Here is a 23265-nt window from a genome sequence, read left to right on the forward strand (position 1 = left end):
GAATTTAACACTATACAAGATTTCCAGTCGTTTCTTATCCGTGTAGCAACTTTTTTTTGAAACACTGACAATCAAATTCAAAATGATAACATGTTCACTGAAAGCAACATTTTATTACATTGTCATGTGATGATTTAGTGCTTAAATCATTTGAAAGTTGTTGCATTTTGTTTTATTTTCATTTTATTTCATTACACCACGCAACTTAAAAAAATAAATACAGTGCTACATTTATTTAGTTTTCCCAAACATATTGTAACTGTGCTTTTACTGTGTATTTAAAAAAAAAAAAAAAACATCTCAACCACCTTTCTCTCAGAAAACAGCATTTTAAATTAAAACACACTCTTGCATATCATTGGATTTATTGGCAACTCTGAGATATTTTAGAAATTGAATTTTAGAGGAAGTAATCAGCGCGGTGGTTTCATGCCAAGCAACACACAGCCGAGATTTTCTTTTCCAATGTGGGTTTTGTCTACTGTAAGACCTTCAACTGGAATGCCAAGAACCAACCACTGCGTGGATTGTTTGCTTAGCTTCTCCCTCTGCAGCCATAAAAATCAGGGGAACTATAGTCAGTAGATAACTCAACACTTCATAAGGTCTTTGTTCACTTTTATGTGTCTGTTTGCTATCTGCTCTATTATAAGCCTGTACACTTGGCTCTCCTGACCGGTCTGCAAAATCCTCTCCTTCTTTCCAGAAACATTATACTTCCTCCAGAGAGGGTCATGAAAGGAAGGTGCACCTTCTCAGCCAAATTCGGCACACCCTGAGGTAAATGGAACAGAGGGAGCTGATTGGCCGAGAACACCTGTGCCAAGTAGGCACACGACAGGATGAGGGTGTCAGCATCCCATCCCCCCAACCCACCCCCATAAATGCTTGCTTCCTGCTGTTTTGCTGTTCAGTGTTCGCCTTCTCTCTGCTCCCCCCTCACTAATCCCACTCTTTTAGCAGGAAGTCATTGGAATGAAAAAAAGGTCCTAAATTAAGATGAGGAGGGGGTTGAGTATTGTTCCAAGTAAACAGAGCCCTGCCCAAAAGTCCACAGCAACAGCTAAAATTCCTAAAGATAGACAAGTTAGACTGGAAAGGAGGGGGGAACAATGACGGGGATGGAGTGAAGAGGAGGAGGGCAGATGAGGGCATCTGGGCGGAGGGGGGGGGGGGGGGGGGGGGGGTCTCCTCTAGGGTCATGCTCAGAGGGCGTCGGGCAGCACGAGAGGCAGGATGTTATGGTTTATTCAGCCCAGGAGTGGGGGCGATGTGGACAAGGTGCGCCTTGCCCTCAGCACCAGCCTCAACGTGATTTATAGCAGCGCTGGCAGACGCTTCTGTCCACAGGGAAGTCTTTGAAAACGCCGTGTGCGTGTGTACGCGTTTGCATTAACATGAGCCCGTGTATATGCACAGCAGATTCTCAAGTGTGCGTGCCCTCTGTGTGTGCATTAACTTAAATGAGCAGTTTGAGGCTGCTGGTTTTTAACCTGTGGTTGGGGCATGTTCATGCATGGCCCAACAGAGGATAGATGGTGCGTAATTACAAGCTACATGCATACATTAACACTCGATCCTATAGGTAATGTAAAACACAGTAACTAATAGAAAAACTATGGGAGACGGTAAAGTAATGTCATGGTGAAATTCACACTAGTGGAACAAGTAGTGACATCCTTTACTTAAGTAAAAGTCACAAAAATGACCCCTACATTGTGCATTATAACTCAATGGTATAACATCTCCTTGCAACATTTTAATGTAATCTAAGTATAGTAAATTTATGTACTGGGTAATATGCATAAGAGTTGATCGTCACAGTCCATAAACTAGGTAAATTTAATTTGATGTCAAATCTTAATTTGCAAAGTAACTACAGTGAGCAGACACACAGAGGAGCACAAGAATAACAATATTTCCCTATTTGAGTTGTGTTTATTTTGATAAGCTGGCAACGAGTAACCAGAAATCAGCACTCTCCTCAAAGGTGAGTGTTAGTCTGTGTGTGTGTTTATGTGTGTCTCTGTTTCCATGTATGTGTTTACAGGCCAATTATAACTCTTACCCTCCCGCTGACCTCTGCTAAGGCAGACTGAGCTCCTTTGGTGTGAAAGGTCAGTGAGAGGTCACCAGCGAAAGGCCACTCTGCTGGGGAGGTCCTGCTGGGTAAAGCAGGCCAGACATCCACGTTGCAGGTCACAGGTTACACAGATACATAAAGCAGACAAGAGGGTGCCAACAGGTAGGAGGAGAAGTGTGAATGTCCACTACTGTAACAGGAGAGCAGACTGTTTCAAAGAGCTAAACTTATAACCGGAGACTAATATGTGGTGAGAGAGGCACTTTAAAGCTACTTAAGCCTGTCACTATAGACCATATAGACGCCTCTCTTTATAGTATTTGGGTAAGTGCAGATAGACTGAAGCACAGGTAAGCTTAAATGATCACTAATTACTCTTAAATGTCTCAGTGAGGTGGAGAAGGCTTTGTGTGTGTGTGTGTGTGTGTGTGTGTGTGTGTGTGTGTGTGTGTGTGTGTGTGTGTGTGTGTGTGTGTGCGCGCGCGCGCGCGTGTGTCAGGGTAGGTGTATGTGTGCCTTTTAACCAACCATATAGTCGTAGAAGCTATTAAAAACTCATTAACCTGCGTTTTATTTGAGGCCCCCTGCCCTTGTCCTTCATAGCACTAATGTATTTTCCGTGACTTTTTCCCCCCTCTTCAGATTTAATTTAGCTCCTCTTTGATTTCATGACTCGCCTCTGTTATTGTAGGATATCTTCTCCTTTCCTTGTAATTTTGTTTTATGACATGGAGTGAGTCGAGTACAATACGCCCCCCGGGGAGGACCACTTGCCTCCACGCCAACAAATATAATTACCGCTGATCAGAGGAGTGAAAACAGACCGCCGCTTATCTGCTACAGCTCTTGCCTTTCCTTTTTTTTCAAACAGCATATTCAGGGAGCGCTGTGGCTGTGGAAGTATATATTTTAAAAAATGGGGGGGGGGGGGGAGAAAAGAACTGCAGGCAGAGGTGGTGCAGATGCAGAGCTTGATGCTACACTACAATGAAAACCATATTTGTGGACACGGGACCACCATGTTTGGAAAAAAAAACATATGATCAGAGTTCATTGGTAAAGAGTTGTTTTTAAATTCGAAAGATTACGAGATTTTTAGTGTAATCATAACTTATATGGGGCGATGGCATCTTAAGCCACACCAAACGTTTACCTGGATCTGTCACTTTAATCCAGTCAAATCAGCGTGGACTGGCACAGACAGGTGACCAGTGGAAATAACTGAAGTCGCTGAAAATGCAGCTACGCATTCAAATCGTCCCATTATTGAACGGGGATCGGTGTGGATTTAACCTCGCCTTGAAAAGCACTCGCATAACTAGCTGTGACCGTGGCCTTGCAGTGGGATAAATCAGGCTAAGTCACCGCCAGAAGTAAACAGCTAAAGTCCTTTCATGTTTACCAAGTAAAGTCCTCTGCTCCATGTTGACAGGTGAGAGTTCATAGGAGCAAAGTTGGTCCCCTCCCGATGGAGCAGCGAGCCTGAGTGTGTAACCCCCCAAGAAATGGTGAGTGCGTGTGCGCGCGAGAGAGAGCTTGTGTGTGTGTGTCAGACAGAGGGAGAGATAAACAGAGAGAGTTGCTAAAGGGGCTCTTTGACTTTGAGCGCATAAGCCCTTATTTCATGGTGCCATTGTTTGTTTTAAGGACGTCAGGCTTAATACAGTTCCAGGCGATTTCCCAGCATGTCTGTTCGCCCAAGCACCTCCAAGGCGCTGTGTGTGTGCCCCTCTGTATGTGTGTGTGTGGGTGTGTGTGCTGATATGTGTGAGTGCGCCCTTCGTTCCTGTTGACTTTAGCCCAGCTCCCGTCATAGCTAGTGATTTAAAAAAAAAAAAAGATTCTCCCAAGAAATAATTTACTCAGACTTAACAGAAATCAGAGCGACACGTTAACGTAAAGCTATAGTCAGATTTTACGCGTCCAAAGCAGATGCACGATGTTCGGAATATGCGGCATCTGTGATTTTAATGAGTTCGACTGCAGCCATATTCCCGTCAGCCTCACTGAGCAGCATTCTTTTAATTGGCTATTATTTTCAGGCAGGCCTGACAAGGAGATCCATGAGATGTTTGAGCGAACAGGTTCATACCTAACTGTTGGAAACTGGGTTAATCTGTAGAAAGGTGTGTTTTATCCCCCAGACCCGAATGTCAGAGTAAACACATATATATATGGAAATATTTTTACATATGCAGTCCTCGTGTGCATGGCTGTGTGTGTGTGTGTGTCACTGTTTATCATTGCTCCGTGTTTGGTTTGCACATGCATCTCATATTTCCCTGTTAGCTTCTCTTTATGTTGTGTCATACATTTGCTTCTGCAGCTATGGCCAATACCCATTCATGCAAATAAAGCATATTTGAATTTGAGATAGTGTGTGTTTGTGTGCGTGCGTGTGAACTGCCATAAAACAGGCGATAGAGGATGACCCCAACCCCCGCCGCCTCTTGCACGCACGCGCACAAGCACACGCCTCCATAATCGCCACTACTTGTAGCCTAGAAAGAGAGATGTGGGTCACGGAGGGTGGTAGTGGTTGCGGAGTGGGGGGGTAAACACACTGTGCCAGTTATCACAACCCGGTAGCCAAGGAGTAATATCATTAATAAACATGTGTAAATTGCTGTTATTTTACTACAGCGCTGGGGCCTTATGGACCTTTCTTATATTTCAGATTCCATTTTACCTTGACCACAAAAACAAGTGCACATTTTCCTCCTGCATCCTCATCTCCGCCGTGAAAGCTGAATACATTAAGTCCTGGACATGAGGCCCAACAAGGACTTCAGACTCCTACTCACTTATTACACTCGAATCCCGAAATCCTCCTCTCCTCTCCTCTGTCCTGTCTCCTAAACCTTTTTATTCAGGGACCCGGAGACCTCTCCGGAACAAAACAGCTTTTAGCGCTACCATCTCGCCCTGCTTATGATTTCGCAAATCTCTCTCTCTCCCCCCCTCTCCCTCTCTCTCTCTCTGTGTCGCTCTCTCATTTCTCCAAAAACTGTCTCTCTGAAAAGAAATGAGCTGTTGTAGGAGCTCATCAAGTCGTTATCTGATTAAGGTCATTTTATAACTGCTACTCAAGAGATTTCTTCTTCTGCCAAATAATATTAATTATTTCATTAATTCAGAAAATCTCCACCGGCTTAGGTCTGTTCACATTCAATTCACCAGGCTACATAATAATAATAATAATAATAATAATAATAATAATAATAATAATAATAATAATAATGGCGACATTGATCTAAATTCATACTAAGGAAAAATCCACTGGCTCCTCTCCACTTCGACATACCATGCGCCGAGTGCGTGCACTTATTACCACTCAGCACGAGATAAAAATGTGGCTTTATAACACCTCTGGGAGAAATATTGTTTTTGTAGCCTCCCTCCTTCTGCATTTGGGCACAGCTCTAATAAATATGTCAGTAAATTCGGCCATCAGTGCGCAATGTCAGAGCGTATTATCAGTCTTGGGCATCGAGGTGTGTCGCACTCGATCCAAAAGAGGTGGTGGTGGTGGGGAGGAGAGAGGGAGTTTGAAACAAATCCACGGGTTGATCCACCTGGAATGGGCCGCGATAAGAGCAGCCAGTGTTAAACCACACGTTTCCTCTACACCTCATCCGAGTCTTCCTTTTCCAAACACGCTTTCTTTAATGTCCCGGCCTGTTTTTCCAGCCTGTGTGCGCACCGACGGCACCCAGGGGAGCCGAGGCCAAATCAGCCACAGGCCAGTTAGGGAGCAGGAGGGGGGCCGGGACACCTGCTTTGGAAAAGCCACTCCAGACACCAAACTTTGCTGACTTCGTTGCAATTCGTTCGTCCTAAAAAACACTTGCTTGCGACATGGAAAAGAGACTCGCCTTTTCCTTTTTGGCGCCTGACAGAGGGGCATATGGAAAATAAGATTTCTCGTTAAGTACTTTAGGATCCTGTTTGTTCAGTAGGATAAAAAAAAAAGAGAAAAAAAAAAAGAAAGAAGGGAAAAGAAAAAAGAAAAACGTGCAACAAAATGGGTCCGAAGCGAGAAGCTTGGAATAAAAATAGCTGATTTCATGAGCAATTGTGCAAGAACTTTTTAAACCGTTTTAAAAACATTTGTTAAATATAATTTGAGAAAGAAAGAAAGAAATGAAAATCAAGTTTTTACGTTACTATAATAATAATAATATTAATTCTAATAATAATTTTCTTCTGAAAACTATTATTTGCCAACCTGGAACGTAAGATCAGCAGTATAGATGAATGTGCCATGTACCCTCAAAAACAATCGAATAAAAATAATTCTCTCCATCCTAAACATTAAATCCAGCCCCAGTAAAATGTTTGTAATATTAAGAAAAAAATTGTGAATATCACCTGTTGTAAATGTCGAAGGTTAAAACATTTATTTAGCCGCGCGCAAAAGCGGCTGTGTTATGATGAAGCATCCAGTTTGTAAGAAAGCAGGAGGACTGAGAGCGAGCAGCCGTCATCATTTCATAAATCAGAAGCCTCGTGGAAAGGATCAGGTGTCACTGTGCGCAAGGTTGTGTTACAGGTGGGTGGAAAAACTAATAATATGTTGACAATCATTTGGTTTGCAAACATACAGGTAAATTCTTTTTCTTTATTCTTCTTCGTTTTACCACCAGGTTAGAATTCATCTTTAGGTTTCGAACGGGGGATATTTTAGTGACAGCAAGTTGACAGAAGCTTCGTGACGATATTCGGCTCTTAATTGAGCTTTTTACAAAAGTGATGTTTAGTTTTCTTCAGACAGTGGCTTCTCTGGATAATCTGAATTCAAAAGCAGAGCTGTAAGCGTGATGTGCCGCTTTCCTTTACTCGTCCATTAATCAGACTTGGGTGCAACCAATGAGAAACCCGCGTGCGTAAAATATCTCTACATGCCATTTTTATCCCCCAATACTCAAGTGACCCCCAACTTGTTTGTCCCCCACGAGAATGCACAGTCTAAACATGTGGCAGTGTTTTTGCCGGAAAAATAAAAATAAAACAAAAAAGTATATGCGGTATATACCCATGACTGATCTAAAAAAAATACGCCGTGCATCGTTTCCTCTGACATACAAGGATCAAATTACACAGTTAATATTATTATATTATAATCATTAAAGATGGCTGGGTTTGAAAGAATGCCTAATCGAGTATGATCGAAACTTGAAATAACAGAAGGGTTAAAAAAAACTGGATTCCAAAAGAGACCTTTAATTTGAAATTTATTGCAAACAAATAAAACGAAGGCTGAAAGATGTCTGGAGACATTTGCGTAAAAACGGTACAACGTTTACTGTTAACAATAACTTTAATATGTTTTTTAATCCGTTTCGAAATGAATCAATTTATTTGATTCATATTCCCAACAATTATTATTTCAAAAGCATTCTTATCCCAAATCTTGGCTGAAGCTACTGACACTTTATTCCACATTTCCTGGGACTACGCAGCACTTAAACCGTTTATTACAGAAACTTTCTTTTTTAAAGAATAACCATGAAAAGAAATAACATAGCCATGTGTATGTGTGTGTCTGTGTGTTGTGATTTTCCCCGCTGCTTAAGAAGTGTCATGTCAAAGTGTGTAACGATTCTTACTCGCGTCGTCGGTGATTTGTGAAGAAACATTAGTAAGACTGCTATTTCCTTTTTTCTCTCTCTCTCCTCCTCTCTCTCTCTCTTTGGTAGCATGCTCAAGTCCCATTCTCTGGTCAAGTTCAGCGAGTTGTTCTCCGGACCCGACGGACGCTTCTTATTGGTAGGTTGCGACCGTTACATCACGCCGCTCATGACGCGCACGTCTTCCTGTTTCCTTCAGCCGTGTCTTAAAGTGGATCTTAGTGGCGGAGGAGCGCTCCAGCATCCAGTCCTCTGCATCCAGTGCGCCTCGGAGACACACATACACGCGGTCTCGCGCTCTCTCTCCCTCTCTCTCTCTAGCATACTCTCTATGTCTCTCACTCTTTCACACAGCACAGGATAGAGGGAGAGACCGACGCGCAAGAGCTCTTTTCATCTTCTATATTTTTCCCCTATTTTGTTCTTTTCGCTCGCGTCGCCGACTTTATTCCAGCTCTTCATTCTCTGAGACACTGTTATATTCCAGCATACAACAATCCTCGGTGCCCTGCGCGTATTCTCATTTTTCCCCCCCGCAGGAGTTCAGGTTGTCCCCCTCTTCATCAAAAGGGTAAGTAACCTTGTCCTCGGATACCTCCCTCTCTTGTTCTCGTTCTGCCTCGCCTGCGCACGGTGGGCGGAAAAAATAAACAAATCAAACATCGTTAACGGGGAAATTTATTATGGTAATCAACTGCTAATCATTTCGATACGACATTATTTGCTCTGTTTCGTACCCTCATCTTGATCTGTGGTGAGAGTTGCGCGAGCAGCCCGTGTTTGTCTCGAGGATGATTTGCGAGCGGTAGCCCAGCCTTCCTCATCAAAGCACAGAGATCAAGTTGATTTCCAACTTTAAAAAAGTAAGTTTGGGAAGCGAGTTTTTGTGCGAAAGGAATCGTGATTTCTAACAAGGGCTGTTTTTGGTTGGTTTTTTGGTTTTGTTTTGGGTTTTGTTTTTTGTTTTTTTTAGGCTTCATGTGTTTGGCTCTCCTCCGCGCTTATTGTAAACTGTGAATTTGCTATGACCTCATATTGTCTTTGTCCCATTGGCTAAGTCTTATTTCGACTCATTACGGTATTTTTTAATTGATAAGTCAAACAAAAAGTCTTGCACAGTAAACTACCGAGGTACTCAGCCCTCCCGGTTGGTAAATGGGGTTTCTATCTTGTGCGGTAGCTCTCTAGGACAGATGTGATAAAGCGCAGTGTTTCGATTGTGTGCGCAACTCTTTTGATATCCAAGTCTGTTCGCTGCCAACTAAACATATCCAAACCAACAGATTTCAGTCTCACTTGAAGAAATGTTGCCGGACTTTTAGTTCCAACCTTAAAGAATTATTTTTAATTGAGTTTAAAACTTGAACTTTGCTCCTTTAAAAAAAACTTTTTGCATTGTCCTTTTTTCCGTGAGAGGTTTAAATGGTCCGTTTATGCGTGTATTGTTTATGAGTTTTTAATTAAGGTGTATCCTTTAAGTTTGAGTGAATTTCTGTATGTGAGTATGACAGATGCTTAAAATTGTTGCAAGTGTTTTTTCTTTAGGAGAGAGAACGAGAGAGTGTGAGAGTGCGCATGGGCAATAGGGGACAGGTGCGTGTTCGGCAAAGACAGGTGCTGGTGACTATTTCAAGCAAGTTTCCCGAGGCAGTGAAGTGCGTTTCTTTTTCTTTCTTTCTTTCTTTTTTTTTTTACTCGTGTGGATGTATCAGGTCTTGTCTGTATGCCTGGATATGGCTATCACGACCTGAGCCAAAGGCATTTATCAAATATTTTTATTTTAGAATACTGGTGTCACAGTTTAACCCAGTGTGCATCCAGTAAGTCTGTACTTTCACAGTTTTATCTGCTACAAAATGTCATTTTTCCTCCCTGAATTACATCAAATACCATGTGCAACATGTGCACCACACTGCACAGTTTGCAACAAAGCCAACAGCAGTATTGTGTGTGTGTGTGTGTGTGTGCGTGCGTGCGTGCGTGCGTGCGTGCATGCAGTGTGAAAGTGTGAGCCTTAGTGGCAAGACAGAAGTCTTTTAAAAAGTCTTTTCACATGCACTGGCAATGTAAAAATGATACATTTCTTTTAGTCGGAGCTGAGGAAAAAGTATTCCTGAATCAAAAGAGAGAAATTTCTCCTGCTGTTTGCTTTCACTTGCACTTCAAAGAGAGCCTTCGAAATGAATGCCTTTGAATGTTAAACTATAAACATAGATCTGAATCCGCCATGTGACATGACTGCAGCTGCATTTCCATGTGAGCCAAATCAATATTTTTTATGTTTGCACACTATAAAAATTTAAGTTACCTTAAATTCATTAGATTTTATTATTTTCTGACTGAGCCATTGTGAGTCCTGACAAAAAACTGTCTTGTTTAAAAAATTTTTAAAAAAATGCCCATCTACACTTTTATCCTAAGAAAACACTGAAACAATTCACAAACTACTCACCTCAAAATATGTAATTTTTTTTTACAGAAACATTAAATTGTTTCTGACAATAACATTCGAGATAGGCTGCATCTGATATGGCTCTGACTGAGGCACTGCCACCGCTGCTTACATAGCATTATTGATGCAGCCCTGTACTGACAAAACGTTTTGCTTTCAGAAGGGCATTAGGGTTTTTTGTAAGAGCGCTTTAAGTTGCTCCTTGCCAGAGTTGACCCGTGTGACCTATTCATTTGAGCAGAATTAACTGCCCTTGCCAGATGAAAAGACAAACAAAAAACACAGAAGTGAGCTCATGCTGGCACCAAAATCAATAGGCCTATTTTGTGTTTCTTTTTTGTGTCACTTTTCCCATTGAGTACGATATGATGGCCATATTGATTAATGTGAATGCAGGACTTTTACAATTGCGCAAAGACTAAACGTGGTTTTAAATATTTTGAAATTTCTTGTTAAATTGACCGACAGCGTTTTAGGCTTCAGTAAAGTGTGTGAAGTGATACGTAGAATGTGTACGGCCTCCTCCTGCATGTTTTTTTATTTGTTTTTTGATGATCTTAACCCTGTTTCTTTTTATTTGATTTTGTGAGCTCCTACGTTGGCTCTCACTGCACAATCATGGAAATGAGGACAAGTACTTAAGTAATTATCATAATTTTATGCAGCTTTGTGTTCCGTGGGAATTGGTTCAGTGTCGCGCAGCATGTAACATGGGACAGGATAAAATGTAGGACTTTGCCCTGGAATGTCGAGCCAAGGCCTAATTCTGACCCCGTCTCCCTTTAGCCCTGTGTCCTTACTACCTAACTGTAATCATGAATGTTTAAAGTTCATCACTTGCAGAAACTAAGACGAGGTTCCCTGCTGCTTTGAGAGAAATATCTTTAGTTTAGACCCATCGAATCGGCTACTCAAATTCTCTAGAGGTTAACGGATTCTGACTTTTTCAGTATATGAAAAAATGTTTAAGCTTTTTTTCTTTCTTTTTTTTTTTGGTACAGCTTTGGTTCTTGCTTAAGGACAGGCCGAAGTGAGGGAGTTAGATTCTGAAAATATTTTTCACTTTGGTGAGTCATGCAGCTGTGATTTTTCCCCCCCTCCAGGTACTCAGAGGCTTTGATCCTAGAGGACTGGGTGTGTGGGATATGGCCCAATAGCAGCAGCCCGTGATGCCGGACCATGACAGCGACTCCCTCCTGAACAGACAGACCAAGCGAAGACGTGTGGACATTGGTGTTAAGCGGACCGTGGGCAGCACATCCTCCTCCACAGCAGCAGTCACCACAGCCACCACTGATAACATTGCCCGCGCCAAAGCAGCCATTTTTAGTGCCATGAACTCTTTGAGCTCTCATTCTCACCACGGATCAGACACCGACTCCATGGAGTGCTCCGTTGTGCAGCCACATGGTGGGCCTGGCGTTGTGTCAGCTAGTGACACTGAGTCCAAGTCCAATGTACTCCGAAAGCTACTGAAGAGGGCCAACTCATACGAGGACACCATGATGCCCTTCCCTGGCACCACCATTATCTCTCAGCTTCTCAAGAATAACATCGCCAAAAATGGAGGAGGGCCCGAGAGGGGAGAAAGAGGGGACAGGGGTGATAGAGGGGACTCTGGCTTCCCTGGATCAGGGCTCTCTAATGCAAGTTCTGATGCTCCCCAAGAGGATGCCTGCAGTAACTCCTCCCAGGACAGCACCCCACAAGAGTGTTTGTCACCATTTGGCCGTCCTCCTGGCCTGGCCACCTTTGACATAGAACGTCTCAATGATGAACACCTGCGTGCCAAGAGAGCTCGCGTAGAGAACATTATCCGTGGCATGAGCCATTCCCCCAGCGTGGTAGTACCTGCTGCTACCCGTCATGAGCGTGACCATGATATGGATGGAGAACGGGACATGGAGCTGGACTGCCCACCTCCTCAGTCTCAACAGCAGGCCCCCAGCAGCCCACGGGGAGGCGAGGTGTGCAGCAGTAGCCGAGAGAACAAGCGTAAACAGCGTTTGCCACAGCAGCAACAGCAGAGCTTCACCCAGCTGGTATGCCAGAGAAAGGAACAGAAGCAGGAAGAGCGACGGCAGCTCAAACTGCAGCTGGAGGACATGCAGAAGCAACTACGGCAGCTGCAGGAGAAGTTCTTTCAGATATACGACTCAACTGATGACTCAGAACACAACGACCTCCACAATGACATAGGAAACATGTCAGAGGACAGCCCAGCCAGGTCTGATAACGGAGGTGACGATCGGGGTGGAGATGACTTGCGCTCAGACAATGAGATGTCTGACCTGGATCCGGGCCATTTCATAGACAGGGCGAGGGCATTGCTTCAGGAGCAAGCCCTGCTGGCTGACGGAGAGAAGCCAAGAAGAGAAGGGCTTAGCAGGAACAAAGGACACGGAGGTCCGGGTTCCTCGATGCATGCTGAAGGCAAACAGCTGGCAGAAACGCTGAAGCAGGAACTCAATTCTGCCATGACCCAGGTGGTGGACACAGTGGTTAAGGTGTTTGCAAAGCCTCCACGCCCTACACCTCAGCAAGCCTTTCCTACACTTTCCATACCTCCTGAAAGATTTCCTACTGCTGTCAATGGAGACAACCCCAACTTTCACACCGCCAACCAGAGGCTGCAGTGCTTTGGCGATGTCATCATTCCCAATCCGCTCGACTCCTTTACCAGCATGCCCGGGATCCCCGGCGCAACCAATGACCAAACTGAGGCACTGCCCTTAGTAGTGAGGAAAACACCCAGTGAGCACCACCACCAGGCCTCAGCTGTGGGTGCCCACGGTGGAAACCACCACCCCGCCCTTCACCCCTCCTCACTCTCTGCCTCCATGGGCTTCAGCCCCCCATCATTTAGACACCCCTTTCCACTGCCTCTCATGGGCTACCCTTTCCAGAGTCCTCTTGGCGCACCCCCAGGTAGTTACACAGGCAAGGACCGTAATTCACCAGACTCCATGGACCTGTCCAGGGAAAGCACCGGCTTGAGGACCAAGATGTCGTCAGGTCATCACCTGGGGCACCACCATCGCTCTTGTTCTCCAGCACACCCTGGCAGCACAGCCGAGGGGCTCTCCCTGTCCCTCATCAAGTCTGAGTGCAGTGATCTCCAGGACATGGCTGACATCTCACCCTACTCAGGCAGCAATGTATCCTTTAACAAATCAGGGTGGTGTGCGTGTGAGTGTGCGCGTGTTATCGGTCTCAGCTGCGTTTGACGCTTGAAAGGCCAAATAAATAAATGTTTTAACATTGTGTGGTCCCAACTTACAGAGGCATCAGACTATCTCATGCCTCTGTAAGCCAGGGGGGGAAAAAAATCTGATTTCTGGTGGTAATTCCCCATAGATACAGGTTCGAAACACTGCATCTGAGCCACAAAGAGTTAAAAATCAAATCTTTTTGAGTATGTTTGAAACTAGCCTAAGAAACTGAGAAATTGTTGATGAATCACTTTTCCTCCCACTGCTGTTCTCCTCTCCATTGTACTGCATTGTTGTATTTATTTTTACACTCATACCTCTTCCTTCTCACAGCACCCTACAGCTTTTTCTTCCATCTTCAAACCTAAGTGCTTTAAAAGCCTTCTTGTCACATATCGCTTACTCGCAAAAGATTAGGCCCCCACGACATTAACCACCCCAATTCTCTTTATAAAAATGGCCTGGAAGAATAGCTTCCTGGAACTTGGCACACAATAGTGTTATATAGCCTGCCTTATAGTTTAACCCCTGTGTGCCCCAATCATGCCCTGTGGATAAAGAGGCTATCCCCTATGGGAGGCTCAAATTGAATCCCCTGGGGACACGGGACTAATAGCTTAAACATTCAGTGCCTTCTCCGTTTCCTGTGTACCTCCTTAGTCCCTAAGTATTCAACACCCCTTAACCCTCATAAAAGTTTGATTGGCGTCACACTACCTTTTTTTTGTCTTCGTATCATTAACATTCATTATGTGCTTAACTAATTAATCCTACCGCTTTGTACCTGTTGTGGATATTATTAGCGAGTGAATATGTACACTTAACACTTTGGTTCCCTTGTTTGTGCACACCTGAGTGCCGAGCCTTTTGTGTGTCTGTGTGCGTGGATGCGCTTGTGCGTGTCTTTTTGTGTGTGCGTGTCACAAAAGGTTTGCCCGAGGATTCGGGAAAGATGTATATTTATGATTGCTTGTGTTTTCTCTTGTGTTCCTCTTATCATCCATCGCTGTTGTAAAAAGCCCACAATCATTGTCGTTTCTTCTCTCTTTTTTTCATTTCATAAAGATCTGTCAACAGCCCGGGGGGCCCTTCGGCTGTTGCTTGGCAGCCAAATACTTCTTTTTTTGTTTTCCCTCCCTGCAACCCCCCACACCCCCCCTCCTCCCTCCTTTCTGTCTTTTCTTTGAAGCGGACGTTAACAGGTGTTTGCAGCGAGCTGTTTATCTTTCATTACCTCGCCTTGTCTTGTCTTCTGACCCAAGGGTGAACGCTTTCCAGAGATCCATAATCCTTTGCTTCTACGGGCTCCCGATGGAGGGATGAAAAGAGAGAGACATACAGAGACTGAGAGAAAGTAGAGAACAATCAAACCACATATGCCAGATGCTGTGGCTTTCATTGTAGCATTTATAAATTCGGGGCATTAACAGACGTACTCTTAAATGGAAAAGAATCGAAAGAACATGTCCACATGTGTTTGACATGCGCTTGTTTTTATTTTTTCACATTTTATTTCTCAATCCACAGGTTTCGAAGCAAAGTTTTGCCATTTACGAGATATAGTTTTGCGCATTCTTTATTTTAATTAGCGTGACATGTATGAATGTGTTTGTTTGAATTTGCATCTGTTTTTCTAGCAGCTTCCATTAGTGTGTTTTTTTTATCCCTGAGCCTCAGAAGTCAGGGACAGCTTGTCAGACATTTTGCGAGGTGTGTTCAAGTTCACCAGGTCTCGGCAGTATTGTGGAGCAGATGGCTGCTATCAATTTCCTCATTTGTTCACAGTCCGACTCCAAATTTTCTTGTCCTTACACCTGGAATTAGGAAGTAGAGCAGCTATTTTCCTCTCATGACTTTGGGCTTTGGGGAAGTGTTGTGAGAATGATGATGTCTTGTCAGATGTGGCAGGCGAACAGTGGGCCAGCTGGTGTGAGTGCACCATCATGACAAAATAATAGCCTTGCACACCACCCCTAAGTCCAATCACAATTACATTTGCAAGCTGTGAGTGAATTGGAAATAGAAATGTCTCATTAGGAAATATGAAGCTTCTTAATTGGTGGCTCAGTGGAGGTGGTATGGTGATATAACCGGAGAGGTGAGACCTTAACATCTTTGTCTTAGAACAAATTTTAATTTCGGCGATAAGGACATAGAAGGGGGGGGGATGAAGCGACCCGTATACTAATTGAAAAAGCAAAAACAAATTAATCTAAGTGTAAAAGCGTGGCTTCAAACAAATCCCACCTTGCCTTATTGCAACAGAGATCTCTTTTCCTCCTGCCTCTGCCTCTCGCTCGCTCTGTCTGAGGATCCCATTGTATCCCCTCCACTCGGAGCAGATGGTGTGGTGTGGAAAGTGAAGTGCTGCTCTTTTGGCCAGGCCTGTCAGAGTAACACCAGCCTGCCAGGGTTTCCCCCACAAGACCCTCGCTGCGTATACAACTGACTCTCCCCTCTCTCTCTCTCTCTCTCTTACTGAATCACACAAAGTAGACAGGGTCTTTAAGGAGCCAACCCAGCGTGGTTCAGCATTTGCTGGCTTTGCCGTGTAACCCCGAGGCCAAGGGCAATCCAATCGAGCAGCTGATGCCTTCTTCCCGCTCTATAGTTACAGCTACATCTGGACACTTGACTGATTTTAACGGCCGCAGTCACCCCGGTTCATCATAAATTATGTCGAGCAATGTATCCTGTCCGCTCAAGTGTAAACAGTCTTCGGGAAAACTTAGAGCTGTATCTCCTGCGTGATTTAAATCCCTGCCTCGCTGATGAAAACCCTTGTTGAAACAGCCCGGGGTTTTAACACGTTCCCCCGCCCCCCATCCCCTGTTCCCTTTTCAATGTCTTATCCTCCAGATTGATATTATCAGTTGCATTATACGGCCGTTAATTCACCATGGAAATGGCTTGGGCCGTTCGGTGGCGCAGATGTGTTTCATTCTCCCCATCACTGGCTCAGTCCAAAGCCTCAGAGCCCCTCTTCTCCTTCTCCTCCTCCTTCTTTTGCTCCTCCAAGGGTTTGGCAGCATCAGAGGAGCTGGGGGGCAGGGGTGGAGCAAGGGGGTGGAGGAGGGGGATGTAATTGAAGGCTGGAACCATGCTATCCCTCAAGGTGCCCCCACCAACCCATCTCCACCCGCTCGCTGCTGCTCAATCCAGGCGATCCATTAGGAAGACGAGGGAATCTGACGTGTATTTGAATATAGTCTCTGTGAGCACGAGCTGGGTTTTTGTGCCGGTGTTCAGGACTATCTCCTAGACCTTGTTTTGTCACTGATATGAAGCCAACATCAGACAGTCATATTCAGGCTTGGCATGTGCTGTCGCCAAGTCATTAGGCCTTCTTGCTCGTCACTGGCGTTAACTGCTGTCTTTGTCTGTGATATGCAAATGTCTCCTTTTTTCTTCTTCCTTTTTTTAGGGGGGGGCGGAGGTTAGCACAGGGTGTAGGCAAAGGCGTTTGCTCGCTTTGACTGTGAAATGAGCCTCCTTATGTAAAAGCAAGAGCTGTAGTGCTGGCCAGCGTTTTATTTACCGTGACGCTCTCACACCTGATACGCACGATGCTAATTGCAAGCAAATGGTTCTGCTTTGGTGCACTGTCTTCAGCCTCCTCGACCCCCCTCTGCAGTAACCCTGCACTCATGCCTAAAAGGAAATTTGGTTACCCACCATCCAAATGATTATTTCTTTCCAAAATTACTGCCAATTATTACCAAGTTCTAGTTTGTGGCAATGTCTGTGTTTGCTTGATGTAGAAGTTTATTTTTGATGTTCTCCCCCCTCAAACTACTGTCGTTTTCCTTAATACCAGCTGTTTTCAGATCCAAGAAGGTCTCTCCCCAAATCATCTGAAGAAGGCCAAGCTCATGTTTTTCTATACCCGCTACCCAAGCTCTAACATGCTCAAGATGTTTTTCTCTGATGTCAAGGTGAGTCCAAAACATGCTCATGATCTACAGAATTTCTTTGACCTTACAAACCTTTCCATTTTTGCCAGACACCCTTCAATAATTTGCTTTTAATGTTGCTTTGACGATCTCTCTGTTTGCTGTCTCGTGTGTAACAAATGAAAGGACAGGCAGACACCTCCTCTGACTTTCTGTCTTTTGCTCCAGTTTCTTCTCTACTGCCAACGCACCTGCTTTAAAAGGGGAAGTTTGATTTGTTAATTGTGATATGCCAGCTTCGGTTGCCCACGAACAATGTACACTTGTCTTCCCTTAAAACGATGTTGTTTCCTTTACTAAGGCATTGGCTTTATGCAAAAGACGAAAGAAGAGGAAGTGGAATGGGTTTACGTGAGGGAGCTGTAGAGCCTATAAGTATTCTAAAGATAAAGACCGGGATGAGTAATGGAAGGGTGGAGAGGGCAGAGAGGAGGATGGAGCCTAGAGACAGAGGAGTGGTTATCTGAGCAGGTGTAAGAAGGACGGTTTGATGGAGGGAGAGGCGAAGCAAACAAGTTCAGTCGGGGAAGACGGAAGGGATAAGTGCAAGCGCCACTTGGGAGTTTAACGAAAAATTTGGAAAACGAAGAACAATACTGCACAAGAAAAAAAAGGGCCAGTAACACAATGGCCGTTGTAGATAACATGGTCGTTTTGTGTTATCGGTTTTTTTTAATGTATGTGTGCTTCTTTTTGGACTACACAGAGGAGTAAACACTGTGACAGATCCAGGTTATCTCATTCAAATCAGAAGATAACGGTTCCCTTTTTTTCTCCCCTCTGCTCTTGTGTGCCGTCACCACCAACCGTGACTCGCGGTTCACTTGACTTTCACTCGAGATTTCTTTGGATGTTTGGAAATTCTCACATCTTTTTTTTTATTTTAAAAAAAACATTACAGCGCCAGACTGATTTCAATTTTCCTTTTCTATTTTTTTTTTTAAACAGCGCAAACACTTAATATCGAAGGCTTTTAACCATTTTGCTCCAGTGACTAATCATTCCCATGGAGGTGGCCTCTCCTCACGAATGGCCTCATCAGATACTTAAACAAGGTCAAGATAATTAAGGGGATTATGAGTCACACACTGGTCTGTTTTTGTTTCCAGAGGAGGACAATAGACTCGAGCTGTAAGTTAGAAGACGTGTATGGGAATGAGACCATCTAATTAGATTCACCCCGCGCAGCCTCTTAGCGAGTGGTTGTCTTCAGACAAAAAGTCGTGAAGGCTAATCGGGTCTTGACTAATCAAGTCTGGACTGTCAAGAACCCTGTGAACGTGGGAAGTGGGTTGCCCTAACAAGTGGAGGACGCCGTGGCTGTTGTTCCCCTTCATTAAGCTTCTTTTATGACTTTCTTTCTTTACTTTGAGGTGTTTTTTTAAATGTTTTGTCAGATGTGTCACGATTCCATTGTTGATATGACAGAATATCCTCTCACTAGCTCAAAGACATCTGTTATTGTTACGGATATTGTTATAATGATTGGCGAATAATAAAATATTCGATAAACGTATTCAGTCAATTAATAAAGTCAGCTAAAGTTATTGTACTTTGGCTTTACAGTATATGAATTATAGGTAGCTTTGATTTTGCTGCTTTTTCTACATTTCCCTTTCATTTTCAAGCAGCCACAACCTCCCTCACCTGCACTTTTTATTTTTCTGGTCCATCTCTCTGTGGCTTTTAGCAACAAGCCTCGGCATTTGGGCCAGTCATGTGCTGTGGCGGCAGCAGAGGCCAGGACGGTTTTTCTCTTTTCTATATGTCATTCCTTCTCCTTTCTTTTTTTCGCTGATGGTGTGGCATGGTATGTGCGCCTCGGCGGGGCCGGGGAGAAAGAAAAGCCAGCGGCTGGATTTTGAGTCACCGCAGTAACAAAAGCCCGCTTTCCAGGGCCGCTTTTTGTGTGCAGTCAGCCAATAGGCAGCCAGAGATTATCTCCCACAATTCACTCCTGCGAAAACAGGAAACGTTGGAAAGCCCTGATGACTGTGAAGGGGCTTACGAGAGAGAGAGCGGGAGAACGAGAGAACGAGAAAGAGAGCGAGGGAGGCCCGCACAGGCTTCTCTGTCTTTCTGCTCTCCTCTCCGGTTGTTCTGGATGGTAGCTTAGCGCTCTGAGGTCATCTGTGTGCTTTCTGCTCCATTGTTGACCACCATATCAGAGAAAATGTTGGCGAGAGAGACAGTTTGGCCTTTCATCTGCATGCCTTTCAGCATCTGAATAACATCTGAATAAACCCCACACCGCAAAAAACAAAATCTACTTTAAAACAGTCATACATAAATATGAATGATGTGTGTGTGAAGTTTGTGAGTGACAGTCAAAGCACTGGAATACTTTTGGCAGACTACTAATATGGTTCAGATTAAAGATACTGCAGCGTTTTCCTTTTGTGGTCTTAAGTATGCGTTTGTGCATGAGCACAACATGCGTGTGAGCGTGTGTGCGGCGCTTTCTATCTTGTGCTCTTAACACTAAGCGCTGACCTTTCACAGGCTCTCGAGTGTGAGTGTGAGAAACACGCTTTCACTGTCTCTCTCTCATCTGCCTCTCAGCCAAGTGAGTGCACGTACACGCACACACCTTTATATATACTTATATGCTGTGTGTGTGTGTGTGTGTGTGTGTGTGTGACTCGCACATGCACACACAGACGTTTTCCTCACTGCATCTCATGTCTGTGCTGGCTGACCCCTGCCAGCTCTGATTAAGGAGCTGCAGTGATGTGCTCCTTTGAACCGATTCCCTCCTTTTACACTGAACACACTCGTCCTTAGCTGCTATCAGGGGGTGTCGGTCCCCCCACCAGCAACTTAATGAACCAAGACTGCTGGAAGCTGTAGGGGGACTTGCCAAAATTAAATCCCTGAGTGTATTGAGTGCAGTTAATGCGGATATAATATAATTTAGTGTATTTACCTGCACTCTAGTAAATATTGTATCTTTTTTTTTTTGTATGCCCTGTGCTACTGCAGTCGAGCCCTAATACATCTTCTCCCAAGCTGTCGGTATAATAAAGTAATCTTTGTCCGAAATGACAAATGTGTCCGTCACTCAGCTGTAGTGACACCTAAGGTCTCCTGCATGAGCGATGGCAACTCTTTCACTGACTTCAATCTCAGTATGTAGTCCTCAATTGTGCATGTGCTCAGATGCGCGCGCGTGCGCGCACACGCGGTCTCGTGGATTCGCCAAACAAACAGCAATTCACTAATTTGCCCCCAATAGGATGCGAGAAATGCTTTACGCTACACTGACAACTTAAGTGAAACAACGCGTTTGTGCACCGTCACACTTCGCCAGCCTGCCGCATTATGTGTGTTTAAGAATAGCCCCGTGCAGCCCAGGTATTTGTAAGTGTCAGTAGTTTGTTTGTTTGACACTCTGATGTCACGACCCCAGCTTGCTGACTGCTCACGTTCCTACCCTCTACCCCCCGCACCGCCACCCCCAGTGAAACGCCATTGTCCGACAGCACTGACCTGCACCCATCCTCCTCTCTTGCAACCCTCCCCTCCACCCCATTTATGCTCACCCTGCACTTTAGGACAGCCGCCATGCTACCCCTCCTCTCTGCACACACCCTCCTAAACCCCTGCCAAACAATGTCGAGCGGACTTATTCTTTTCCACTCCGCCATTATGTCATCCGCTGATCATTCCAGAAAGGCACGGCCCACTCCTTTAGCCCTGTTCCACCTTGGTGCGGCTGTTTCACCACCTCTGGTTCCCCACCTCTGGTTCCCCAACTTTTCTGCCCGTTTGGTTCCTCCCATTTTCGTGCGCTTGCGTGTGTTTGACTGCCATCCCAGATTACAAAGTGTGTGTGTCTGTGTGTTTGTGTGTCTGTGTTGTCGAACAATGGCCAGAGTCTAATCTCCATGTCAAAACCGCTCTGCCTCCCCAGCGAGCAGTCCGCTCAGCGTTTAGTAGCGTTTTGTCCTCCTATTCTTCAAGCACCACAGAAAGAGCAGAAAGGAGGGAGGAGGGAAGGCCTGTGAGTGTGCGTGCGTATGTGTGTGTGTGTATTTTTGTGTGTGTGGATGTGGGCGATGGTTTAGGGGTACAAGCTCTCCAAAATTTTGAGCTCAAGCAGTTTCAAGGAGTCTGAGCAGCGAAGCAAAAATGTTCTGTGTGTATGTTTCTAGGAATTAAATTACAACTTTGAGTGCAACATTTTATGGTTAGGCAAAATCCTGAGCCCTTGGTGTCCTTATCTAGTTGTATGGATGTTTAGACAGTGTGTTTTCACTGATGAGGCCAACCGGAAAAAAGAGCTGGGAGACCCGCAGAGCTTCTTAATAGGTTTACCTCGCCCTATTGAATCCAGCCGAGCGGCACAGATCAGATAGCCACAGCGCTTATCTCTGTCTCTCTTCCTCCTTTCCTTCTTTCTTTGCTCTTTTTCTTCTCCTTTCTTCCTGTGCGGGAGGTGCGGAAAGGGGAGGAGGATCAGAGTGTAATTGGTGAATGGGGTTAAGTACATGTTTGAGCCCCCCGCGGGCCAGGGCGCTTCAGATGATGACTTAATCGTTTTTCTGGTCAATTATGTGTTTGCGGTCTCACCCCCTCTGTTCCACCTCTCCCTCCACTCTCAGGGTTATGATAGGGGGGAGGTCTGCTCCCAGCGGGGAAGATGAACCACAGCCACACACATACACTCTCTTCCACTCCCTCTTTTCTCGCCTTGCCCCCCTCACGGCTTGCTGTCTTAGTTAATATCTCTATTATCTTCCCTCGCTCCGTAACCCGGGTTTCTCGCCACCTCAGATCACGCTTCAGCTCTCGTATATGAAAAGACACTGTGTCATCCTTACACTTCTTCTCCCCTCACGCTCAAATCCAACAGCTTAATTAGGTCTACAGAAGACAGCCTTGTCTTTGTCAAGTTTGCACGAAGCGTATTTGGATATTTCAAAATGTCTTTGAATTGAATTCCGCGTGAAGCAGTCTTCCTAAAACGTGCTAAACCCTCCCTCATCTCTGATTCCAGTTTAACCGCTGCATAACCTCCCAGCTGATAAAGTGGTTCAGCAACTTCCGGGAGTTCTACTACATTCAGATGGAGAAGTTTGCCCGGCAGTCCATCAATGACGGAGTCACCGGAGCAGAGGAGTTGAGCGTCAGCCGAGACTGCGAGCTCTTCCGAGCCCTCAACATGCACTACAACAAGGCCAACGACTTTGAGGTAAACACCAGCCAGGTTTCAGCGATTCTGTGCACGCCACACCGTAAAAACTGCACATGCTCCTAAGGAGGAACTGAGTGCACATGCCATCCTTATGAGCAGAAAACAAAACTGCTGAATTTCACCTGATACCTGGTGATGTAGGCGGGTACTGTGACACCGTATCCTCTCTGACACTGTCTCACTGCAACTGTCCTCAATGCTGAGTTCAAGTGTCTTATACATCCTGTGACACCGTGCTGTAATGCACAGTATAAGGTAGCTTTTGCGTCATCACATAAAGCCCAGAGTGTTTTTGTTTGTGACAGTGCATTTTCTCAGGCTTTGTGTGAAGGGAAAGTTCAGAATCACCAGATCGGAAGATCCGTGTTTTTCACTCCAGTCTACGTGAGAAACTCTCATCTAATGAGGAAGAAGCCTCGCTGACAACTTACCAGTTTTGCATTTATCGTTGTTAATTTCCTCTCGGGAGGGCGCCTGTGTGTGTGTCTGCAGGTTTGTTTCTGAAAAATGACATTTTACTTCCCCGTATTCATTTACCTGTCACTGTGGCGTGACGTTTATGTGTGTATCTTCTAGCGTATTGCAATCATAAATTCTCAGCAGGCAACTTCACCTTTAATGTGTTTCATTTCTCTCACTTCTCCTTTTGCCTACCTTCGTGTGTGTGTGGCGCTGTGCGTGTGTGTCTGTGCGTGTATGATGTTTCAGGATCACCCGAACTCTCTCAATGTCAGCTGA

General features: G+C 44.8%; 1 protein-coding gene across 3 annotated transcripts in view; it reads left to right on the forward strand.

Annotated features, from left to right (window-relative positions):
- The first annotated feature begins 7683 nt into the window (after positions 1-7683).
- LOC102779189 (prospero homeobox protein 1-like) overlaps positions 7684-23265 on the forward strand; it is a 31506-nt gene continuing 15924 nt past the window's right edge. The window contains exons 1-4 of one of the 3 annotated variants that reach the window (XM_035910480.2): positions 7684-7852; positions 11269-13323; positions 17205-17312; positions 22330-22524. In XM_035910480.2, the coding sequence (XP_035766373.2) occupies positions 11335-13323; positions 17205-17312; positions 22330-22524 (2292 nt within the window). In that variant the 5' untranslated portion in view covers positions 7684-7852; positions 11269-11334. Of the gene's footprint in view, positions 8285-8315; positions 8577-11268; positions 13324-17204; positions 17313-22329; positions 22525-23265 lie in introns of those variants that run through there. The other 2 variants (XM_006797092.3, XM_035910479.2) reach the window with 2 other exon arrangements.

The sequence above is a fragment of the Neolamprologus brichardi genome, chromosome 15 (assembly GCF_056152115.1).
Source record: "Neolamprologus brichardi isolate AB-2024 chromosome 15, ASM5615211v1, whole genome shotgun sequence".
Classification (NCBI taxonomy): domain Eukaryota; kingdom Metazoa; phylum Chordata; class Actinopteri; order Cichliformes; family Cichlidae; genus Neolamprologus; species Neolamprologus brichardi.